Source organism: Pelophylax lessonae (genome assembly GCF_965119305.1).
Source record: "Pelophylax lessonae genome assembly, chromosome: 2".
NCBI classification, from domain to species: domain Eukaryota; kingdom Metazoa; phylum Chordata; class Amphibia; order Anura; family Ranidae; genus Pelophylax; species Pelophylax lessonae.
The window spans coordinates 224,289,938-224,313,888 of NC_138769.1; the positions used below are offsets into that span (position 1 = coordinate 224,289,938).

At 47.5% G+C, this 23,951-nt stretch overlaps 1 protein-coding gene across 1 annotated transcript in view; it reads right to left on the reverse strand.

The window, feature by feature from the left end:
• Window positions 1–23,951, reverse strand: part of LOC309547223 (serine/threonine-protein kinase 38) — a 94,513-nt gene that overhangs the window by 11,211 nt on the left and 59,351 nt on the right. The window contains exons 9-11 of the mRNA XM_082247035.1: window positions 22,274–22,335; window positions 21,074–21,191; window positions 7,570–7,693 (exon numbers count right to left, since the gene is read on the reverse strand). Coding sequence (XP_082103161.1) covers window positions 7,570–7,693; window positions 21,074–21,191; window positions 22,274–22,335 — 304 coding nt within the window. The remainder of the gene's footprint in view (window positions 1–7,569; window positions 7,694–21,073; window positions 21,192–22,273; window positions 22,336–23,951) is intronic.

The window sequence follows — 23,951 nt, forward strand, 5'->3', positions numbered from 1 at the left end:
GGAGAATGACCCACGTCTCTGAGGGGGCTCCCTGACAGCATGCGGAAGAGTACTCTCTCCCCACCCCCCCGTGAGACCCTTAACGATGTCATCCAAGGAAGCTCCAAACAGGCGACCCCCTTCAAGAGGGAGAGCAGATGTCTAGTCCGCAGAAGAGCATTTCAACAAGACAATATGGCGAAGGACAACTGCTGATACAAACAGCCTAGAAAATAAAAGGAGTCGCTTCCGAAGAGGCATCAAAGACACTGTAGCTCCTGGACCAACCGATTCGCCAGCTCCGCAAAGACAAGGGTAAGCTATTCTTCCTCCAGGTCCCGACGTTAAAGCTTAGCCCACTCGGTCACAGTTCACGACACCAGGGCAATAGAAATTACCTGCCTAATTGCCGAACCAGATAGCACACATACAAACCGGCTAGTCCACTACAGGTGGGACTGTCCACCTTTTACGCAATAAATCCTCATAAGGATACAACAAGCAAAAAACGCCAAGCAACCACTGCGTTTTGGACATTACCACTGTTTGTGACAATGTTGTCAAGACAAGCGGAAAGAGGAACACCCTCGCTTCTATGGAGGGCCTGTGGGTGCCAAAAGGAACCGGTGCCTCCGAAGCGGCATCAGCCGCAACCTCCTTTTTTAAAGTTTCATGCACTGACAAAAACAGTACATCCATCAGCGCACATTTAAGCGCAGCTAGAGGAGCAGAGGAATCATCCTCACTAACTGAGCACTCAGGGTGCGTGAATGCGGACCCAGTAGTGTCGCCATATACTGAGGTCACCCCGAAAAACATAATCAGGGGAGGCCGCCGACTAAGAATTCCGCAAAGGAGACACCGGCCAAGGGTCCACAAATGGACCACCTATTGGACCCCACAAAAACCAAGGAGGTCGCCCTCTAGAGGACAAAATAGGACATAGCCACCTTTAACTGAGGCCGCCCACCGTGACGCGGACCCGCAGGCTGGGTACCCTCGCTAAAACAAGGCAGGTGCCCCACACAATCATGGAGGCAAGACGGTCATTTTAAATGAAGTGCCCCCACAGCGCCACCTGGTCCAAGGGGGGTGCCAAGCTGACCATATGGCCGCAAATTTATGTTGGGGCCCAGCCGCAATTGCACAGATCCTCAGCCTGGCAGATGCCCAAAGGAATAGTGGAGGCTTTGGCTACATGCACTGGGGCCGCCCTCCCAACATCGGCACCTGACTTGGCTGCATGACCTAGTAGGCCGAAGACTGAAGGCCTAAATTTTTGAGGGCGCCCGGCCGCGAATCCCAGCGGAGCCGACCACCCAGAGGGGAAGGCGGATGCCCAAAAAGGGATGAATTGGCTTTAACCATCCCCAGAGGGGCCGCCTCCCATAGGTTCTGACGAGTAGGCCGCAAAGCCACGGGCTACATTTTTGGCCGGATCTGGCCGCGTACCTGCGGATGGAAAATATATCTGCTCCCCCAGCCCAACAACCGCAGCAGGGAGCACAGAGGACATCCCTGCCCTAGTCACCAACCCCCAGGATGGCAGGGAACCCTACTCCCCCCCCCCCCCAGTTGCACACCAGGAAAACCTGGTCAGCAGCAACTCCGACTAGCCCTCCTTAAGAGCATGTGGCAAACCCAGCTCATCACCTCACCCTGGGGGTGGAGCCGAAAGATCCACAGTGACCGAAATCTTAGAGGGGCTGAGGGGGAAGGGAGGGGAACCCGCAGGTCCGACCATCCCAGGGAGGGGCCCATGTCCTTCCCCAAAACCCTCCAGGGGTAGTGGCCGGGCAGCTACTTATCACACCACACCAGGAACAGGTTGGACACCACTCCATCGTAATGTGGGTGCTGTCCGCCAGAAAGAAATGCTGCGACTCAGGCCGAAGCAAGTTTTTATGCGTCTTTGCGAAATGTTTAACACAAAGGCCAACCCCTGTTCAATGTGAAGCTGCGGTCTGCATGCACTCACTGAGCAGACTGGGGGGACCCTCAGGATCTATATTATCCAGTTCGTCGCCCAGTCCGGCACTTGGTTGTAGTTCTCACAGGAACAAAATAATAAGAGGAAAAAAAATTCCATTTAAAATGAAAAAAAAAAAAAAAAAAAATCGCCAGGACCAGACATCCCAGCAAGGAACTGGGTCCTTACTCCTGACTAGGCAGGAAAAAAAAAACTGAGTGCCTATAGCTGAGAGTGGGTGTATACCCCCTGGGACTGCCCATAGGCTTAGGCAAGCTTTTCCCTGCCTAGTGTCCTACTCCTGTAGGGGGGAGAATAACCCAATTGTTAAGAAGAAACATGAAGCAGCTTTCCCAGCTTTTAACAGTGTAGGATTTACCGACTCAGATAAACCTCTATCCTTCAGCACCAAGCGTTCAACAGCCAAGCCGTCAAAGCCAGCAACTGTAAAGCAGGATGGAAGATCAGACCTTTGGACAGCAGATCCTCCAAAAGGAAGCTTCCAAGCAACGTTGGCGACCAGCCGCACCAAATCGGTGTACCAAGCCCGGCGAGGCAAGTCCAGAGCCACTAAGATAACCGGAATCTCTTCTGCCTCGATCCTGCGTAGAAGTCTTGGCAGAAGCTTGAGGAGAGGAGAGGCGTAAATCAGAGGATGCTGACCCCATGGGGCCACCAGCACGTCTCTGGCATACGCCAGAGGAACTCTTGACCGAGCCACAAACCTCTGCACCTTTCTGTGAAACCAGGACGCCAACAGATCGCCCTCGGGAATGCCCCACCGGAGACACGACTGATGAAACACCTCCGGATGAAGCGACCACTCCCCTTGGTCCAACGCCTGCCGACTTAAGTAATCCGCCTGCCAGTTTTTTACCCCGGGAATGTGTACGGCGGAGAGGGCTGGAACGAACTGTTCTGCCAATCTTAGAATGCCAGCTACCTCCAGAGCCGCCAGGACAATTCTTGTGCCTCCCTGGTGATTGAAATAAGCCACGGCCTTAGCATTATCCGATTTAATACGCACTGGACATTCCTAAAAACGATCCGTCCAATGTTCCAGGCACAGTCTGATCGCTCAGAGTTCCAAAACATTGATCGGTAGTCTGGACTCTTCCAGTTTCCAGATCCCCGAGCAGAATTTTTGCCGAGGATGCCTCCCCAGCCAGATAGGCTGGCATCCGTGGTGACCACTGTCCAATACAAGGGGGGGAAGGATTTGCCCAGCTGAAGTGCCGGAGAATGAAGCCACCATATCAGGGACTCTTGTTCCCCAGTTCAGCCGGATCCGATTGTCCAGAGACTGTGGAGTCTTGTGCCATTTGGTCAGAATATCCCTTCTGAGGAACCTCTTATGGAACTGTGGAAACGGAACCGCCTCAAAGGTAGACACATCAGGCCCAGCACTCGCATGCAAGTCCGGAGAAATTACCATCTCCTGGACACCAGGAGACGAATCGCAGCCTGCAATTTCTTTGTCCACAGAAAGAAGCATTCTGGCTAAGGCCAAGTCCAGAGTCAGACTCAGATAATCCAGCTTTGTGGACAGAACCAGAGCAGACTTCGGCTGGATTCTGAATTTTCAGAACTCCCTCAGGGTTCATATGGTGATTTTCAGGTTTTCCACCAGAGCCGTAGGAGACTTCGCTCGCAGAAGGGGGTCATCCAAGTAGCCCAGTACCACGATCCCCCATTGGCGTAACAATGCTAGCACCAGGGCTAACACTTTTGTGAAGACCCGAGAAGCAGAGGCGAGACCAAAGGGTAATGCCACAAACTGATAAATGTTCCTCTCCCATGACAAAGTGGAGGAAGCGCTGCTGACTGGCACATATTGGAATGTGAAGGCAAGCATCCTTGAGGTCAATAGAAGCAAGAAAATCCCCCTGATGCAGTGATGCCACCACATTGCGAATGGACTCCATTCTGAACGTCTGCATCTGCACACAGCAGTTCAGCGCCTTGAGGTCCAGGACTGGACGCACCTTGCCTTTATTTTTGGGAACTGTAAACAGGTTTGAGTAAAAACCCTGAAAACGTTCTGATATCGGAACTGGGACAATCACCCATTGAAGTAACAGGTCTTGTACCACCCCAAATAGACCCTGTAAGCGGTCGGAGGACAGGCGCAAGTTGGAAGGAAAGAACCTTGCAGGGGAGGTAAGAGCGAAAATCGATCTTGTAGCCGGACCATATGACTTTGTGGATCCTCTTGTCCAAGACGTCCCCCCACAACACGACACGGGTGAGGGTGCATCTTTATGCTGAAGGAGCCTTGTCCACGGGTCTGGAGAAGCCCGCTCTCGACTTGCCAGACCAAGTTTGCTTGGACCCACCAGAGGAGGCCCTGAACGGCTTTGATCCCTTGTCAGTCGCCCCTGAGGGACGAAAAAACTTCTTATGAGCCAAGAAGGATGGCCCGCGTCTATGACGAGGGTCCTTGCCCTTAGTAGCCTGCAGAAGAAAGGTACTCTTCTCCCATGTGAGACCTCATCCAGGGTAGCTCCAAACAGGCAATCTCCTTGAAAAGGAAGATCAGTCAAGGCCTTCTTAGAAGTCTGGTCCGCAGACCAGCATTTGAGCCAAAAAATACGCCTAAAAGGACCACTGCTGAAAGAGAGCCTAGCGACTAAAAGGAGCCGCATTCAAAGAGGCATCACAGAAACTGCAGCCCCTGGACAGACTGATCCGCAGCTCAGCAAAAGGCAGGGGAAGCTGCTCCCCCTCCAGGTCACGGCGTAAAAGCTTAGCCCACTCGGTCAGAGTTTGCAACACCAGTGCAATAGGAAATACCGGCCTCAGTGCCAGGGTGTACATATTGCGGGCCACAGCCTCCGCCTTCCTGTCAGCCGGGTCCCTAAAGGCCGGGGACTCTTCAACCCGATACATGGTTGCTTTGTTCAATCTGCAGACCGGAGAGTCCAGCACCGGTGGAACAGTCGACTTTTTAAGAAGGGACTCCTCAGGTGTACCGCATATAAAATCGCTTAGGGACCACAAGGCGACGCTTTGGCCGTTCCCACTCTTTAGCGACAATTCTGTCAAAATAGACCGGGAAAGGAAATACCTCTGTCGCTCTGGATGGCTTGTGAGTGCCAAAGCGAACCAACGCCATAGTTGCAGCTTCAGCTGCGTCCTCCATTTGTAAGGTCTCATGCACAAATACAATCAGTGCATCCACCAGTGCCTTTTCGTGCTCGGTTGCAGAAGTGGAGGAATCATCCTCACTATCTAAGAACTCAAGGCGTGTGGTCGCAAACCTAGCAGAGTGTCCCACGTCCGCGGCGTCCGAATCAGATTTAGGATCTGAGGAGACCGATGAGGCAGGGGAAGGCAGGGGGCACTTATTGCAAGCCCGTCGCCCAAAAACCACATCCAACCGGGACACAAAGGACTCCAGGACCGCCATCAGTGCATCGATGGATGATTGGGACCCGGAGGGCCCACAGCCTCAGAGGGGATCAGGTGGGGAAATGTGCTCCATGAGTCAATAGGGGGATCCCACAGGAAAAGGTGTAAAAAAAAATACACTGTTAAGGCACACCCCCAATGCTCCGGCAGCACCACTCGGTCACAGTAAAAGAGGGGATGGGGCTGATGGGGGGCAATATAGCCCACAGGGACCTTTAGACTGATAAGGGGGGTGCCTAATGGGAAGGAGGGGAACCTTCGCAGGCCAGCCCCCATCCCGCAGGGCTATATTTTGGCCGACCTAGTGTGGAGCCGAGGTCTGCACGCACTCGCTGGCCAGACTAGGGTGATCACTGGATCTAGACTATCCAGCCCATCGCCCAGTCCGGCAGTTTATTGTAGATCTCACAGGAAAAAAGACAGCAGAAAAAAAATTCTAAATCGAAAAATAACAAATTGTCAGGACCAGAGATCCCAGCAAAGAACTAGGTCCTTACTTCTGACTAGGCAGAAAAAAAACTGAGTACCTATAGCAGAGAGAGGGAGTATTATCCCCTGGGACTGACCATAGGCATAGCCAGACATTTTTCCTGCCTAGTGTCCTACTCCTGTGGGGGCAGTAGAACCCAATGGTTAAGACGATCGGGAGCTGTGTTGGTCAATGAATAAAAGAGAAATATGTTGTTTTATTTTTTACATTTTGGTATTTTTTCGTTTATATAATAAAAAACAAAAAAACCCAGTGGTGAACAAATACCACCAAAAGAAAGCTCTATTTGTTGCATGACCGAATAATTGCCAGTTAAAGTAGCGAAGTGCTGAAAAGCAAAAAATGCCCTGGCCATGAAAGGGGGAGGGGATCTCGCGAAGGTCAAGTGGTTAAATCAACAACAAAACAAACACAGGAAATACCCTAACAAGATTCATTTTTTTGTTCCACCCACACAGAACAAATGTACATGCACCGGAGACGTCGTCGTCGGAGGACCGGAGGAAGAAGAAGAGCCGACAGCAAAAGAGCAGAAGACCGGAGAGGAGAAGACAAGAGCCGGATGAAGATTTTTAATAAACTTTCCAAAACGTCTCCTTTCGTTATTTCCATACACTGCCTTTTATGTGGTGAATGAGTAGGGGTACAGTGTACCCCATACCCATTCACATAGGGAGGGGGTCCGGGATCTGGGGGGCCCCCTTGTTAAAGGGGGCTTCCAGATTCCGATGAGCCCCCTGCCCGCAGACCCCCACAACCACCGGCCAGGGTTGTGGGGATGAGGCCCTTGTCCTCATCAACATGGGGGCAAGGTGCTTTGAGGTTTGGGGTGCAGAGCTCCCCCTGCCCCAAAGCACCAACAGCCCCCATGTTGAGGGCATGTGGCCTGGTGTGGTCCAGGGGGGGTGGGGCCGCTCGCTCGTCCCCTCCCTTTTCCTGGCCTGCCGGGCTGCATGCTCGGATAAGGGTTTGGGATGGATTTTGGGGGGGGACCCCACGCCATTTTTTCAGCATGGGGCTACCCTCAAATTCCATACCGGACCCGAAGGGCCTGGTTTTGAACCTAAGGGGGACCCCCACGCAGGTTTTTCCCATTTTTGGCGTGGAGTTCCCCCTCAAGATTCTCACAGTGAAGGTCGCGCCGCAAGTCGGATCCGACTTGCGGTGCGACTTCCATTCAAATCAATAGGCTCCCATATGGAACCATTGATTTTGAATGGAGGCAAAAAAACGCTGCTAAAAGCAACGTGGCCAAACGTGCAATAACGCAAATGGAAAAAGCTACTGAAAGCACGTTTAACGGCTGCTTTTTCCCGGCGTCAGAAATAGCTTTGCAGGACGTTTTTTCTAACGTCCCGTGTACATGGAGCCTTACTTGCTAATAATACCCATGGAAAAATAGGGGTGCATAACCACATTTCTCAGCAAGCAGATTGAGCAAGACTGCATTAGGCTAAATCAGGGATTTTCAAGTCAATTGCCCACCAACAACCCTTCCCTCCCATGCAACACAGTAGGTCCCACTGCAAGGGTAATCTTTGACTGTTGCCTGGATTTGAGCTTTAGGTACTTTTAGCTTCACTATTCATTGAAGATTGACACATACCTCTACCGAATTAGTAATCCATGATCAATTTTGCATTTACAATAAGGAAAAAGAAAAATGAAACACTCACTTGCAACAATCAGAATTAAATATTTAAATACAGTTATCAGTTACCGTAAAATAAGGTCCTTTGCTTTTTCTGATATGGGAACCTCTGGAGGAAATGTAAGAGTCTCTTTCCAGTTCATAACTTTCTTATAGGTCTCTTGGGGAGTCTCAGAGCAAAACGGAGGGTATCCTTTAAAATAAAAGAGGACTCATGTAAGCAAAAAATACAACAAATTTATTAGAGATCAAAGATTACTGTGGAACAACAGTTCAAACTATTATTGCGTTTGGTAGGCTGGTCCAGTAATGCGTATATAAAAGTAAACCTGTACTGAAAGAAATACAGTTGACCACTGCTAACCTGCTCCTAAAAATGCAAGTCTATCTCTGGCTGCAATACTTTCGAAGTTAGTGATTCAGTGTAACCACTGAATTGCACATTAGTGACTGGAAAAACATGACAACCAAGCAACTTCCATTTTCAAAGAAGAGGTCAACAACAGCAGCATACACACTTTCTATAGTACAGGTTTCCTTCAAGTAGACACTGAAAAATAAAATGCATGAAGTGCAATTACAGTAGCTAATGGTGATGTAAACCCATTCACTAAATATTTAATCTTTGATATGTTCTTTCAAAAGTAATTTTTATTCTTTCAAACAAAACAGCTTTCATTAAAATATTTAGACATTCCACAATACTGCATTCTTTGGATGTATAAAAGCAAGGCGACAAGGTGACTGGAATTGTCCTAGGAATGCTGTAAAATAGTATAAGGTAGCTTTACGTATATTAATGAAGAAGCCCCACCTGGAATAAAACCCGTTTGATCACGGTTGATTAACGTGTCAATATATTAATCAGAGTAATGAATTAAGGGGAATAGGGTGATAGGATACACATTTGAGCACATATTTATTATGCTTTAAAATAAGGCCTCATAGTGGGAGCAGTTTTTAAGGGCAATGGAGCGGTTTGCTCAGTTGGAGTTCATAGTAGTCTACTGTAAACATGTCTAGGCCAGATGTTTTTCTGGTTGGAAACAACAAGCTCAATTACCTCTTTGGAAAAAGGGGCATCCAGACATTAGGAATCATTACAATTTTACCATGGGTAGTACATATGGTCCACACAGGTCTCTTAAGGTCTAGGATCTCCAGTGATATAACCTAACTACCAAGATAAGGATGGATCTTGAGTAGGAAGAATAAATAGTATTACGATAAAAGTGAAAGGATTTTTTTAAGCGCTAAAACTTTGGAGCCCAAAAAGTAAATCTCCTGGATACATATAATATAAGGTTTGTATTCCTTAAAGAAAACGAAGACTAGGGATCACTTGATCTTCATGTTTAAATCTCTGGTGTTCCAGGAAACAATCCTCGGATCACAATCAGTGGTGTCAGCGAGAAGTGTTGATATTTTAAAAAAAACTCTTAGATGGGCATCTTAGCGAACATAATATACAGGAATATGAGAAATGGTATTGGCAAACACACACACATATGTAGAACTAGATGGACTGTGGTCTTTTTTCAACCTTACCTACTATAAAACCATGATTTACAAGCAGCTGTGGAAAAGAATTGAGAAAATACAGTCCTGTATAGGAGCGAATGCACAATGTAAACAGCTTGAGGCAAAAGAAACAAAAAAAAGATTCCATAAATCGTGACCACCCCCATTCACTAACTCAACCACTAGCAAGTTTAACAGCGAGTTTCAATTATTAACACAAATTGGGTAGTACAAGGGGAAGGAAACTGTTGGCATGGAGCCCCAGTGACAGAAATCCATCACCTCTACCGTGATAAAGAGTTGCATTCAGCTGAAAGATAAAATAGGGCACATTGGCAGGCCCTAGGGTAAATCAAAAAGCAGAAAGGAGTAGAAAAGGGTTCCATGAATCCCACAAAGGAGGAGGTAAGTAAAGCCAACATAAGGTAAGGAGCATTGTGGTCTTGCAAAAACCAGAAGTATGAAGAGAAAATAAACTAAGTGACCTGCCAAGATTATATTGCTGACCATAGGGCATCATTATGCAGGTCCTAGGTGGTAGTAGTGCGGTCTCAGGGTGTAGTCAGAAGAGTCAAACTTATTAAAGAAAAGGTGGGGGGCTGCATCGATCCCCAACAATATACAGTGCATCTGGAAAGTGTTCACAGTGCTTCACTTTTTCCACATTTTATGTTACAGCCTTATTCCAAATATGGCTCTTGAGATCAGCAAACATCCATTCCTGCAGCTGGGCCACACCCTAAACCAATTTATTTCAGTTTCCTATACACAAACTTATTTCTAGAATAGGTAGACAAACCAGTAGCCAACGGTATTTAAAAAAATAATCTACTATAAAGCGATGAATTTCTGTTCTATATTGAAAATTTAAACAGACAATAAGGCGGATTTACTAAAACTGAAGCAGGCAAAATCTGGTACAGCTGTGCACAGTAACTAACCAGCTTCTAACTTTAGTTTCTTCAATTAAGCTTTGACAATGAAACCTGGAAGCCGACTGGTCATTATCCACAGCTGCACCACTTTGTGTACTTCAGTTTTAGTAAATCCCACCCCCCCCCCCCCCCAAACTTTTTGGATACTCACATAAATACAATGCTTACAGTTAGCACTTACTGACCCTGCCTTTGAGCACTTACTGACCCTGAATTTGTAAATCAATTCTTTAGATTTTTTTTTCTTAGTAGCAACAAAGTAACTTTCTTCACTTTCTGACACTTTCGAACAGCCTACACTGCTCCTTCCCTCCTGGTCCACCAAGGTGTCAGCTGCTGTCTTTGAAGCCTCCAGCTCTTGTAAGTGATAGCTGAGAACAGGCTAAATTCTCTCTGCCTGTATCAAGCATCAGAACTCTCTAGTGTCATTGATAATGGACAGGCCTTCTCCCACACACAGCTTCAGGTGCTGACAGTTTCACAAGCAGCAGCCATTAACCTTAGTGACACTAGGGCCAATATGGGGCCTATCACAGAAAGCCTCTGACACTCCTAAAGGTGTCAGCAGGTAAAGGAAACTACAGGGCTTTTCCTGACAGACGATAAATAATGGCTATAGAACTGCAACATCAGTTAAGTGCTAATTTCAAACATTCTATGTTGGTGAGCAGCCAGAAAAATGCTACCTGATGACAGCATCTCTTTAATATCACCAATTCAGAGGCATACAACTATATAAAGTTGTAAAATGTGAAAAATAAACATTACATTTTAGACCTATTTAGTACAGGATCACTAAAGATACAGGTTTAAAGGGAACCGGTAAGGAAGGATTATGGTAGCTGCCATTGCGGACACGTTCTGGAAACGAAGAATGCCAGGGCTGACAGCTCTGTAGTTTATACGTCAGCAAGGGCAGTCCCCATATTCCTTTCTAGACAGGTTCCCTTTAATAGAAACAAAATTGCAGTTAAAAAAAAAAAAAATGGTGATGTAAGCACCAGCCATAAACATTACATTTGGGAAAGCCATCCGACATGGTGATTAATTTCTCGACAAAACAAAAATGTGATTATTGACTTACCGTAAAATCCATGTCTCGGATGTTCATTGATGGACACAGACCCTGATCTTCTTAACCATTGGGTTATATTGCCCCCTACAGGAGTAGGACACTAGGCAGAAAAAAAAGTCTGGCTACACCTATGGGCAGTTCCAGGGGGTATAGTCCCTCTCTCTGCTATAGGTACTCAGTTTTGGTACAAGCAGTGTCAGAAGAATTACAACTCCACAGAGGGGTGGCTGCTGTGTCCATCAATGAACATCAGAGAAATGGATTTTAAGGTAAGTCAAAAATTCCATTTTCTCTTTCCTTCATTGATGGACACAGCTCCTGATCTTCCTAACCATTGGGACGTCCCAAAGCAGTGTTGGAAACAGCAAAAAAAAAAAGAAATTCCTAAGGCTAACTATAGCCAACCAGTTAAACAGGAGCTCAACCAAAACAACTGGAGCTCAGCTGAAAAAAACAATACACCTTTAAAGATGACCAGATCCTCTAAACAGCAGCCTGCAAAACCTTGCGGCCAAAAAGAAAGCATCTGCAGATGCCAACACATCCACTTTATAGAACTTTGTGAAAGTGTGCACCGATGACCAGGTTGGCGCCTTGCAAAACCTGCGTCACTGACGCCTGATGATGGATGGCCCAGGAGGCACTGAGCACCCGAGTAGAGTGCGCCTTGACAGGGAAAGGAGGAACCCGACCCTTGATGGAATAGGCCTTAATCACTGTCTGTATGAACCACCATGGAATTGAAATGGTCGCAGAGAAAGCAGACAACCCTTTCTGAGGCCTATCTGTAAGCACAAATAGTGAGTCTGATTTCCTCAAAGACTCTGTAGCTGCCAGGTTCACCCTAATCACCCGGACCACGTCCAAGGCATGCAAAGCAATTTCCTTTGGATGTTTTGGCCTGGGACACAGGGAAGGCAACACAACATCTTCATTCAAATGAAATTTAGAGACAATCTGAGGAAGGAACGACGGACAGGGGCGAAGAACCCCCTTTATCACTGTGAACCACCAAGAAAGTGAACGACAAGGTAACGTCGCCAATTCTTTCTTGCGCACAGAGGTGAAAGCCACCAAAAACGCCACCTTCTGGGACAGCGTAAGCAGGGCAATCCTCCGAATAGTCTCAAAAGAAGGCACCTGGAGGACTGAGAGTACTAAATTGAGGCCCCAACAGAGACCACACTGGATGGGGCAAGTGCTTAACTCCCTGAAGAAAAGTATGCACCATGGAGTATGTGGCCAAGGGCCACTGAAAGAAGACCGCTAAGGGTGACACCTGACCCTCGATAGTAATCAAGGCCAGTTTCTGCTCAACTCCCTGTTGAAGGAAGGTCAAGATCCAAGCCACCGAAAAAAGAGCGAGGATGAACCCCAAGAGACTCACACCACCCAATGTACGTCTTCCACGTACGATGGTAGATCTTCCTAGAAGTAGATTTCCTAGCTTTTAACAGCTTTAGAATCAATGACTCAGACAAACCTCTATTCATCAGCACCTAGCGTTCAACAGCCAAGCCTTAAAAGCCAGTGACTGTAAAGCAGGATGGAAGATTGGTCCTTGGGACAGCATATCATCCCTGAAAAGAGGCTTCCAAGGAACACCGGCGAGCAGTTGGTGGACTATCTCCTTCACTGTGCTCTCCTGCACAGTGGCTGCTGGATCTGTGTTGGTGGGTGATGGGTTAGAGGAGATTTCTGTGGCTTGTTTTGTTTGTAATTTTTAGTTTTTTGATTTATGTGTTATATGACATGTTAGTATGGGAAGGCAAGGAGCTTGACTCTCAGTAGTGTAGTGGGAGTACATCTTTAATTGATTTATTGGTTAATTGTTCAATTGCCATACCATGCTTACTCGTATCATACATACATACATATATTATATATATTTCATGCACTGTATGTGTATTTGAGGTTTGAGTAAGCTCTGACTTTAGTGCGAAGCGCGTTACCTTTTATGTTCCTGTCATACCTGTGATGTGATTTTAATACTTCAATAAAGTTACCAAAGAGTGCAGCAATAATCCAGATTTTTGCATATCTCTGACCAGCCGCACCAGATCAGCGTACCAAGCACGGCGAGGCCTGTCTGAGGCCACTGAGATGCCCAGAATCCCTTCTGCCTCAATCCTGCGTAGAAGTATTGGCAGAAGCTTGAGAGGTGGGAAGGCGTAAATTAGACAAAACTGACCCCACGGGGCCACCAGCGCATCCCTGGCGTCCGCCAGAGGATCCCATGACCGAGCCACAAACCCTCTTCACCTTTCTGTTGAGCAGGGATGCCAACAGATCCACCTCGGGTGTGCCCCACTGGGGAGACAACTGATGAAACACCTCCAGATGAAGGGACCACTCCCCTTTGTCCAACACCTGCCGACTGAGGTAATCCGCCTGCCAGTTTTCCACCCGGGAATGTGTACGGCGGAAAGGGCTGGAATTAACCGTTCTGCCCACCTTAGAATGCTGGCTACCTCCAGAGCCATCAGGACACTTCTTGTGCCCCCCTGGTGACTGACTGAAGCCACGGCCGTGGCATTGTCCGACTGAATGCGCACTGGACATCCCTAAAGATGATCCGTCCAATGTTCTGATCGCTCGGAGTGCCAAGACAATGATCAGTAGTCTGGACTATTCCAGTGTCCAGTTCCCCATAGCAGAAATTTTGCCAAGGATGCCTCCCCAGACAGACAGGCTGGCATCCGTGGTGACCACTGTCCAATACAAGGGGAGGAAGGATTTGCCCAGCTGAAGCGCCGAAGCGAAGAACGAAGCCACCCTATCAGGGACTCTTTCGTTCCCCGGCTTAGCCGGATCGATTGTCCAGAAACTGCGGATTCTTCTCCGATTTGGCCAGAATATCTCTTGCAGGGACCTTGTATGGAACTGTGCAAACGGAACCTCCTTGAAGGTAGACACCATCAGGCCCAGCACCCACATGCAAGTCCGGAGGGATTACCATCTGCTGGACAGCAGGAGAGTTCCAGCCTGCAAATTTCTGGGAGTTTGTCCAGAGGTAGGAGCACTATGGCTAAGGCCGAGTCCAGAGTCAGACCCATATAGTCCAGCTTTGTGGACGGAACCAGAGCAGAATTGATAAAATTCAGAATCCAGCCAAACACCCTCAAGCTCGTATGGTGATCTCCAGGTTTTCCACCAGAGCAGTAGGAGACTCTGTTTGCAGAAGGAGGTCGTCCAAGTAGCCCAGTACCCCATTCCCTCATTGGCGTAACAATGTCATTACTGGGGCCAACACTTTTGTGAAGACCTGAGCAGTAGAAGCGAGACCAAAGGGTAACGCCACAAACTGATAATATAATGCTCCTCTCCCACGGAAAGGCGGAGGAAGCGCTGGAGACCGACACATATTGGAACGTAAAAGGTAAGCATCCTTGATGTCGATGGACGCAAAAAAAATCCCCCTGATGCAGGGAAGCCACCACCGTGCGAACGGACTCCATTCTGAACTCAGAATTGGATGAACCCTGCCTTCATTCCTGGAAACCGGTTTGAGTAAAAACCCCTGAAAACTTTCCGAAGTCAGAACCGGGACCTTCACCCTTTAAAGTATAAGGTCGTACAATGCCCCTAAAAAAAGAGCCTGTAAGCGCACCGGTGACAGTCGCATGTTGAAAGAAAGAACCTTACCAGAAGGTAAGAACGAAACCAGCCAGACCAAATGACCTTGTGGACCCACATGACTTGTGCCAAGGGAGTCCCCCCCCCCCCTCCACCCCAGATACAGGTGAGAGCGCAACTTCATGCTGAAGGGGCCTTGTCTGCAGATTTAGAGAAGCCCGCTGCCGACTTGCCAGACCAAGTTAACTTGGATCCTCCAGAGGAGGCCCCGAAGGGCTCCGATCCCTTGTCAGTCAACCCTGAGGGACGAAAAAACTTCTCATGAGCCGAGAAGGAGGGCCCACGTCTACGATGAGGGTCATTGCCCTTAGTAGCCTGTGGAAGAAAGACTCTTCCCTCCTGTGAGACCTTTAATGAGGTAACCCAGCTAGCACCAAACAGGCGATCTCCTTGAAGGGGAAGATCAGTCAAGGCCTTTTTAGAAGTCTGGTCTGCAGACCAGCATTTAAGCCAAAAGATATGCCGAAGGACCACTGCCGAAACAGAGAGCCGAGCCACTAAAGGAGCCGCATCCAAAGAGACATCACAGATAATCTGCAGCCCCTGGACCAGCTGGTCCGCCAGCTCAGCAAAGGTAGGGAGTAGCTACTCCCCCTCCAGGTCACGACGCAAAAGCCTAGCCTATTCGGGCAGAGTCTGCGACACCAGGGCAATAGTGAATACCGGCCTCAATGCCGAACCAGCCAGGGTGTACATATTTCAGGCCACAGCCTCTGCCTTCCTGTCAGCCGGGTCCTTAAAGGTCGGGGACTCTTGAAGCAGAATCATGGTTGCCTTGTTCAATCTGGAAACTGGAGGGTCCACCACCGGTGGAACAGTCCACTTCTTAAGAAGGCACTCCTCATAGGGGTATCGCCTAGCAAAATAGGTAAGGGACCCCAAGGGGACGCTTTGGTCATCCCCACTATTTAGTGACAAATCTGTCAAAATAGAAGGGGAAAAGGGAACACATTTTCCACTCTGGGTGGCTTGTGAATGTCAAAGGGTACCTGCGCCTCCACTGCAGCTTCAGCTACAATGTGTCCACCAGTGCCTTTTCGTACGCGGTTGCAGAACCTGAGGACTCGGGGCGCGTGGTCGCAGACCCAGCAGGGTGACCCACGCCCGCTGTGCCTGAATCAGATTTAGAAACTGATGGGACAGATGAGGCAGGGGATGGCAGGGGACGCTTTTTGCCAGCCTGTCGCCCAAAAGCCACCTCCACCCTGGACACCAAGGACTCCAGGACCGCCGTCAGTGCATCGATGGATGGATGGGACCTCGAGGGCCCCGCAGCCTCAAAGAGGGGGGTCAGGTGGGGAGACAAGCTCCAAAGACTCCATGAGTCACCAGGGGGATCCCTCAAAAGTGTAAAATACTGCTAAAGGGACAACCCCCATCACTCTGGCCGCCCACCCAGTTAACAGCCACAGAACACCAATCCATCCTCAGTAGAGAGGGAGAGAACCCCACCAGACTCACCACCCCACAGAAAAAAGGCACTGCAGCTTACAGGAGAATTTGCACTACACGGAAGACGATCGGGAAACAAAAAGATCCAGGAATCAGAACCAGGGGATGAGGAGGGGCTCCTACCGCTAAAATCGCTGCCAAAAGGCTTCACTGTCATGGCCGCCGCCAGTGGTGTATTTAGGTTTTGTGCCGCCATAGGCCTGACAAACTTCATGCACCCCCTAATTTAACTACGACCCACCCCTTCCTGTCAAGACCACACCCCTTCCTGTTTCAGACCCGTCCTGTCATCTGTAAACCACACCCCCTCCTCTTTAGGCTCCACCATTTCCTTTTAGAGGTGGATCGAGGGTAGTTGGGCGTAAACAGACAGCGGAGTCCATTTACGCCCGACTGTCCATAGAGCAGCCGTGGCTTCTCTGCATAAACTGAGTGGACATGGACCTGTCATCTGTCTCCTCTGATCAGTGGGGAATCAATGGACAGATCAATGGACACTGAGCTAAGTGGAGTCCCCCTTGTGTGATAGGGGCCTAAGGAAGCATTTAACTGTCCTTCAATGATCATCATCATACTGCGTCACTTGTCAATCTGAGGAGGACTAATTTGGCATCTACTGTATGTCAGTGGGATGAAGGAGGGGAACTTGGCTCTGTTGGAATGCATGAAACTAAAGGGGCTCTAGGGGGAACTCGGAGAGAGGAAGGCAAGCTAAAAGGACTTTAAGGGCAAATTTTGATGGGTGGCTATTGTGGTGTTTGACAAGCAGTGAGGGGGCAAAAAGTAATCTACTCACCGCCTGTTTTTACTGTGAAAATGTAGACCCACAATGCCCCAGGCCCCCAGCCATGTTCATTGCAGGCCCTTGCAGTGTAGTTTTGGTGCACCGCATTCATGGTGACATACAATTTAATTTTTGCCATTTAAACAGCACTGAGTGGCTGCATCACCTTTTTCCAGTGGGGTGGTTGGGGGTAGTAAAACTTCAGCTCAACTGCCTGCTTGTACTGCCCCATCTAGCTGTGTGAATGAGCTCCTAAGGTCTTTTTTACAAGTGTGGTCTCAGATATGGACATTCCTCTCTAGGGGTCCACACACTGTCTGCCCGACACCCTTTTCATCCAAGATGACTTTTTATATCTTCCAACTGTTCAGCAGCTCAGTACATTATCTGCAGTAATTTAGTGCCGGTTCACACATATGTGATGCGGGAACCCTGCGAATCCACTGCGGGTTCCCGCATCACACTTGACTGGCAGGCAGTTCACATATTGCACTGCGAACTGTCAGTTAGGACATGGATCGGATCGCATAGGTGTGAAACACCATGTGACCTGATTCTGGTGCGGACCAAAAAAGGGTCCTGTGCGATTTTGGTCTGAATGCGAAGCAAATTTAGCCATACAATCTGTATGGCTGAATTTGCAGTGCACAGACATCGCATGTGATTTGCAGAGCAGTGCGCTCCGAATCACATGCGATGTCTGTCATCGCATATGTGTAAACTGGCTCTTAAGGTGGCTGTGGACCTTATTTCATTCCTACTACAGCCACCTTAAATGACTGCAGATAATGAACTGAGCTGCTGAACAGTTAAAAGAGATAACAAGTAATCTGGGATGGAAAGGGTGTCAGGCAGACAGTCAGTGCTGGCAATGGTCAGATCTTAGACAGGAGGGTGCAGGATGTGAGCAGTGAAGATACATGTGGAGGGGAGAGCAAACAAACAGGAGAAGGTGAAGAGGGGGGGATGGGTGTGATTGTCTCATCTTACCGGGAAGATGTAGAGACCTGCAGACAGTACACGGAGAGAGGGGAAGTAAAATTGGAGGGCCAAGTGGCTGCTGTAGCAGGAGTCATACAGAGTCAGAGAGCCTCACCTGTAAGTCCTGCATCAGGAGGGAGAACATCACTATTTATGATGTGTGTGCCCACTCACTCCTCCCCCCTTCCTCTCCCATCACCACAACGGCTCATGTCCCAGGTGGTCAGATGTAGGTGGCTGCGATGGTCAGAGATCGGCATGCTTTCTCTGGCTGTCAGCAGGGGGAAGGAGAGCCGATAGGTCCCATTGTCCCACTCACCGAGCCTGAGCCATCAGTGCAGGTTAGGGAGAGCTCCTGGATGTACACTGACCAGAGGAGGAGGAGGATCTGCCACTATCGCACCTCAGCCGCTCGTCATGATGGGGCCCCCTACTGGCCTGAATGGTCAGTGCGCCCCTGCCACGTACTGCAGATATGCCGATACCAAGTGCCACTTTAAGCCTGTATGTGTGCAGTAGGCGGCCGCGGAAGGCAGACATGGGGAGTGGGGATTTAGAGGATAGGTCAGGTTTTTTTTTTCTTTTTCATGCCCCCCTGCAGTGCCGCCCTAGGCCTGGGCCTTGTCGGCCAAGGCCAAAATACAGCACTGGCCACCGCTATTTCCAATGACAAACCACTGAAAAATGGTCACCGGACTACACAAACATGGTCGCTGTGCATTAAGCACACAGGCTACAAGAAAATGGTTGCACCACGAGGCTCCCAGGGACCCAGGATGAATCCTTAGGCCTCAGAAACCGGCACCGGCCCAGAAGGTGGAGCCTTTGAAGGAGCCCCCACCAGGTACAGCCCCCCCCCCCTAGGGCCAATTGCCTAGTCCCCAGCGGCACACCCCCCCATCGCCAGCACAGCACCCTGTCCCCACCCTAGGCAGTGAACCAAATTACCCTACAATCCCAGCTTCAGTGAAGGAGGGGGTGGATGGGGCACAAGATGGTCCACAGGGGCCACCAGACAGATGGGGGGGGGGGTGCCTAGCGGGAAGGAGGGGAACCTGGGGGTCCGACTGTCCCATGGAGGAGCCTATGTCTACCCCAAAACCCTCCGGGGGGGGAGGGGGGGACAGTCCCTTACCATACTAGGAACCAGGCGGGCACCGCTGCAAACAGAACCTCCTCTCCATCGAAATAGGGGGCTGTCGGCCAGGAGGAATGCTGCGACTCAGGCCAAAACCCGGTCATATGCAACCTCGCGAGACTTCCAATGGGGCTATGTCACGGCCGACCTAGCGCGGAGCTGAGGTCTGTGCGCGCTCACCAGACTGGGGTCACCACTGGATCTAGATTATCCAGCCCATCGCCCAGTCCGGCAGTTTTTTGTAGATCTCACAGGAATAAAAACAGCAGAAAAAATTCTATCTAAAAATAAAAAATTGTCAGGACCAGAGATCCCAGCAAGGAACTAGGTCCAAACTCCTCCTGACTAGGCGGGAAAAAAACTGAGTACCTATAGGAGAGAGAGGGATTATACCCCCCTGGGACTGCCCATAGGCGTAGCCACACATTTTTTCTACCTAATGTCCTATTCCAGTAAGGGGCAGTATAACCCAATGGTTAAGAGGTTTAGGATAGAATCCCAATACCGTGATCTGATTTAGTGTAAGACAGTGACTCGGATTAGGTTGTCCACCCTGCATCTGGGGGGGGAAGGATAGTGGTGGCCTGGCGGTACCGGTCCCTAGAGCATACTTTTTAGCCTCTCAATTGCAGCAGCTGGGGGGTTCACGACCCGTCGGACCATGTTAGAGCCCTTTTGATTCCCCCCGAACTCTCCTCATGGAGCGTTCGTACATCTAGGAGGCAGGGTTCACACACATCCAGAATTTTTCCCCGACAGTTAAACTCTTATGGAAATATGTCAAAAATATGTTAGCTGTACAGGGCTTTTTCTTGCAAACTCCAATTTGGCACAATTCCAACTATCGTGAATTGCTCAAACTGGAGGAGTCTGATGCTTGGAAGGCCCTGGGCATTGGATTCATGACACAGCTTTACAGGGCTGATGTCCTTACATCTTTTCAGGGATTACAGCAGGAATTTGCTTCCCCGACACTACTTCTTCCGATACCTACAACTTCGACACGCCCTGGCATTCCAGTCACGTGTCTCCCAACTGCCTCCAAAAAGTTTTATTCCATGTGGCAACCTTTGTTGGATGACCCCTACCTAGCCCCACACCAACTGGTGATGAATAGACTACTGATGGGTTAAGATGGCGAATACCTCGGGTCTACTATTAGTGTGCTGCCCACAGTGGGATGCCTTCCTTCCCTCCCCTACCTTTGTCCTCCCTTACCTCCTCCTTGGTTTTCTCCCCTCTCCCCTTCTTTGTGGTTTCTATCTGTGTTTTTCTCCTATTGTTAGTAGGATTACTCCTTCTTTTGCTGTGGTTTTAGAGCATAATCCAGTATTCTTCCAGGCTAACTGTTCTATATAGTTTAATGTACTTGTTTTTCACAAATACGTCTTTCTTTAATTCAATGTATCTCTTCAATGCCCTGTATTTATCATACGTTTGCCTGTCAAAAGACTGTTTGTTTATTTTTTCTATGCTCAATAAAAAATAAAATTTTCATGAAAAAAAGAAGTTTAGGAGCCTTGTCCATTGATGAACGAAAGAGAAAACACTGGTGCCATGTGCTAACACTTTAGCAAGTGGAAAGAAACACACTAACTCTGTGCTGCTAGCAGTCCACTGGAGTATATTGAAGACTAGTGCACAGCCAAATGCAGCGTACTAGACGTTCTGTGAAAGGAACCATTCAAAAAAGTATGCATTAGTACATATAGGAATAATAGATCTTCAGTCCAAAAATTAAGATAAAACCATTTTGTCGAAGATCAATGAGTGAACTTCAGTGCTATCAAAGGAAACAACAACAAACACTGTCACATAAAAAGAAAGTGTCTGGTTCCACCAAGCCTTAACAGCACACTAGGTCCTACAACTCCTGGTGCGATATGGAGGCTGGAAAATTCAAATTTACATATCCACCCATGCAGCTAAGTTGTGGTAAAATAGATTTGAAAATATGAAGGGGGACAGGATGGAAAAGGCTCTGGGAGAAAAATAGGACAATTATAATGTATCCTAGAAAATGCAAGTCAAAAAATATGAACATATCTTACCGATCAGCATCTCATACATTATGACTCCTAGTGACCACCAATCACACAATTTATTATAGCCAGTTTGCAAGAATACTTCTGGTGCTATATAATCTGGAGTACCCACAGTAGAGAATGCCTAAAATAAAAAAAGGTAAATTAGATTAAATAGACATTACTGACCTTTTAAGTGTTAAATAGTTGAATAAAAGCAGTTAGGGCACAAGGTATATAACATTTTTTAACAGTGAAGATGGGCCACTGGGTGTGCCTCTAAAATGTCATCCCCAAAAAGCTACTGCAATTTAGATCTATGCGTTTCTAAACATTTTGTAAGGCTGCTAATTAAATACAAAAGGACTGTAATAAAGACTTGTACAAGCAGCAGGGGAGGGGGGGGGGGGGTTTACAATACACATCTCAGTAAGCAAATCTCTGCCAACTTGTACTGAATTGGATGAAATCAGTTGCACGGATGGCAGCACCTGGCTAAATAAGTAGGTTTTTTCACTTTTGTTGAAGAAGCCAGGTGGAAAATTTTGGTCCACATGCTTTCAATATGAATGGATTTTTCTGCCTTTGTGAAATTACGAGTTAAAACGAACAGTTAAGCCCCTTTCACACGGAGCGGAATCCGTCCCTATTAGGGATCTGCTCACAGATTCCCTGCTGATCAGAGCAGAGTAGGCAGATGACACATCCATGTCCGCTCAGTTTATACAAAGTGAACATGGACAGAGCCTGCTCTGCTCTATGGGCAGCCGGGTGTAAATGGACTACATTGCCCATTTACACCAGACTACCTCCGATCTGAATCGCCTACACGGAGGAGAACTGATTCCCTTTTTTTTTTTTGTGGACCGGATCAGATGATTGGAGGTAGGCGGATGTAAACGGACACAATGGACCATCCAATCAGGTCCGCCTGAAAAACGAACAGGCGGGCCTGATCGGAATAGTCAAGTAAAAGGGGCCATATTTCCTAGCATTTGTCAAGTTGCCAATAATGATACTATATATTTTTTGTCTCGGCTATTTTGAGGGCTCTAATTAAGCATGGCAGACCTGTAACAGAATTTGACTTTAGAAGACAAAACATTTGAAACTAGATTTAAAATGTGTTTTATGCTAGTTCAAATTAGTAAAAAAAAAAAAAAAAAAAAAAAAAAAGAAGAAGAAGAGCAGTGTGCTAAATATGTTTTCACACGGAGGTCAACATACCAATTGTCGTCTAGTTCTCTTCCACGTCTCCGCTTTTCTCTTTGAATTCATATTTTGAAAATCTGCAGGGATCATAAAATTACATTTTTATGCATTCCCTTCTAGTGAAATCTGCCAGTTCAATAACACAAAAAACCCGTAAAACACAACATGCAAAGTTAAAGTATAAACTAAAAGGCAAAATTTTTTTTTTTGTTTTGGAGAGGAGAGGGATTAGAACACCGGTCTGTTTTTTTTTTTTTTTGCTGTCTGTGCCCTCATTAGGGAGATTCACCCTCTCGATTTGTCCTCTTTACCATTATCATTAAAAGTGTAAGTAAAAGAAAAATCGCAAATTTTGGGTTGTCTCTAGAAAAGTTATAGAGGGGTAATCTTTCAATGGGAACACTAGTTCCTTTAAATTTGCAATGATTTCATCTTACTTCCTGCTTGGCTATGGGACAGGAAATAAAGGTTATCTACCCAATAGAACAGAGATTGTGGGAAAAAAAATAAAAAACCTGACAGGAGTTATAACCTTCCCTCACTCTATTCAAAATTAAAAAAAAAAAAAAAAAAAAAAAGAAGGTTTTGCATATAGCTCTACTTTAGACTATAATGAATGAAATAGGATGAGAAAGGCAATTTAAAATTATGGGTCCTGTAGCAATGTAGGAGTGGTCAGGATGAACCTCAGTGCCCACTGGGGACCCACATTTCAAACCACCCCGAAGTGTCAGAGCGCAACTACACCCCAGTTTTTCAAGAGAGGGAAGTTTCAACGCACTGCTTACCAATGCTTGTTTACAAACTATCTCAGCAGAGGAATACACTGCATCTTAATAGTGTATGCGAACCAGGCATACATGTGTGCACAAAAAGTAAAGGTTTTATTCAGGTTAGGTCTGTAATTAAACTTTAGTAAATCATAGGGGTCTGTGCATAAAAGTCATGAAAACCTTGCCTTATAAGACAGTACCCCATTTCCAGTAAATTAAAGCTCCAAAAAAAAAAAAAAAATGGGATTTTTGACTTACCGTAAATTCAATTTCTTGGATGTTCATTGACAGACACAGCTCCTAGTATTCATAATCATTGGGTTATACTGCCCCCTACAGGAGTAGGAAACTAGGCAGCAATTAATTCTGGCTACACCCATGGGCAGTCCCAGGGGGTATACTCCCTCCCTCTGCTATAGCCACTTTGTTTTTGTTACAAGCAAGTGTCAGGAGAATAATAACTCCACAGAGGGGTGGGTGCTGTGTCCGTCCATGAACATCAGAGAAATGGGTTTTACGGTAAGTCAAAAATCCAATTTTCTCTTTCGTTCATTGACGGACACAGCTCCTGGTATTCATAACTATTGGGACGTCCCAAAGCAGTGTTAAACATGAGGGGTGGGAACAACCAAAAAATTCCCTAGGCTAAACATTAGCCAAACAGGCAACAGGAGCTCAACCAAATAACTGGAGCCCACCTGAAAAAAAACAATACACCCTCAAAAAGGATCAGGTCCTCTTAAACAGTAGCCTGCAAAACCTTGCGTCCAAAAAGGAAGCATCCGCAGATGCCAACACATCCACTTTGTAAAACTTTGTAAAAATGTACACCGACGACCAGGTGGCAGCCTTGCAAACCTGCGTCACTAACGCCTGATGACAGAAGGCCCAGGAGAATCTAAGTGCCCTAGTAGAGTATA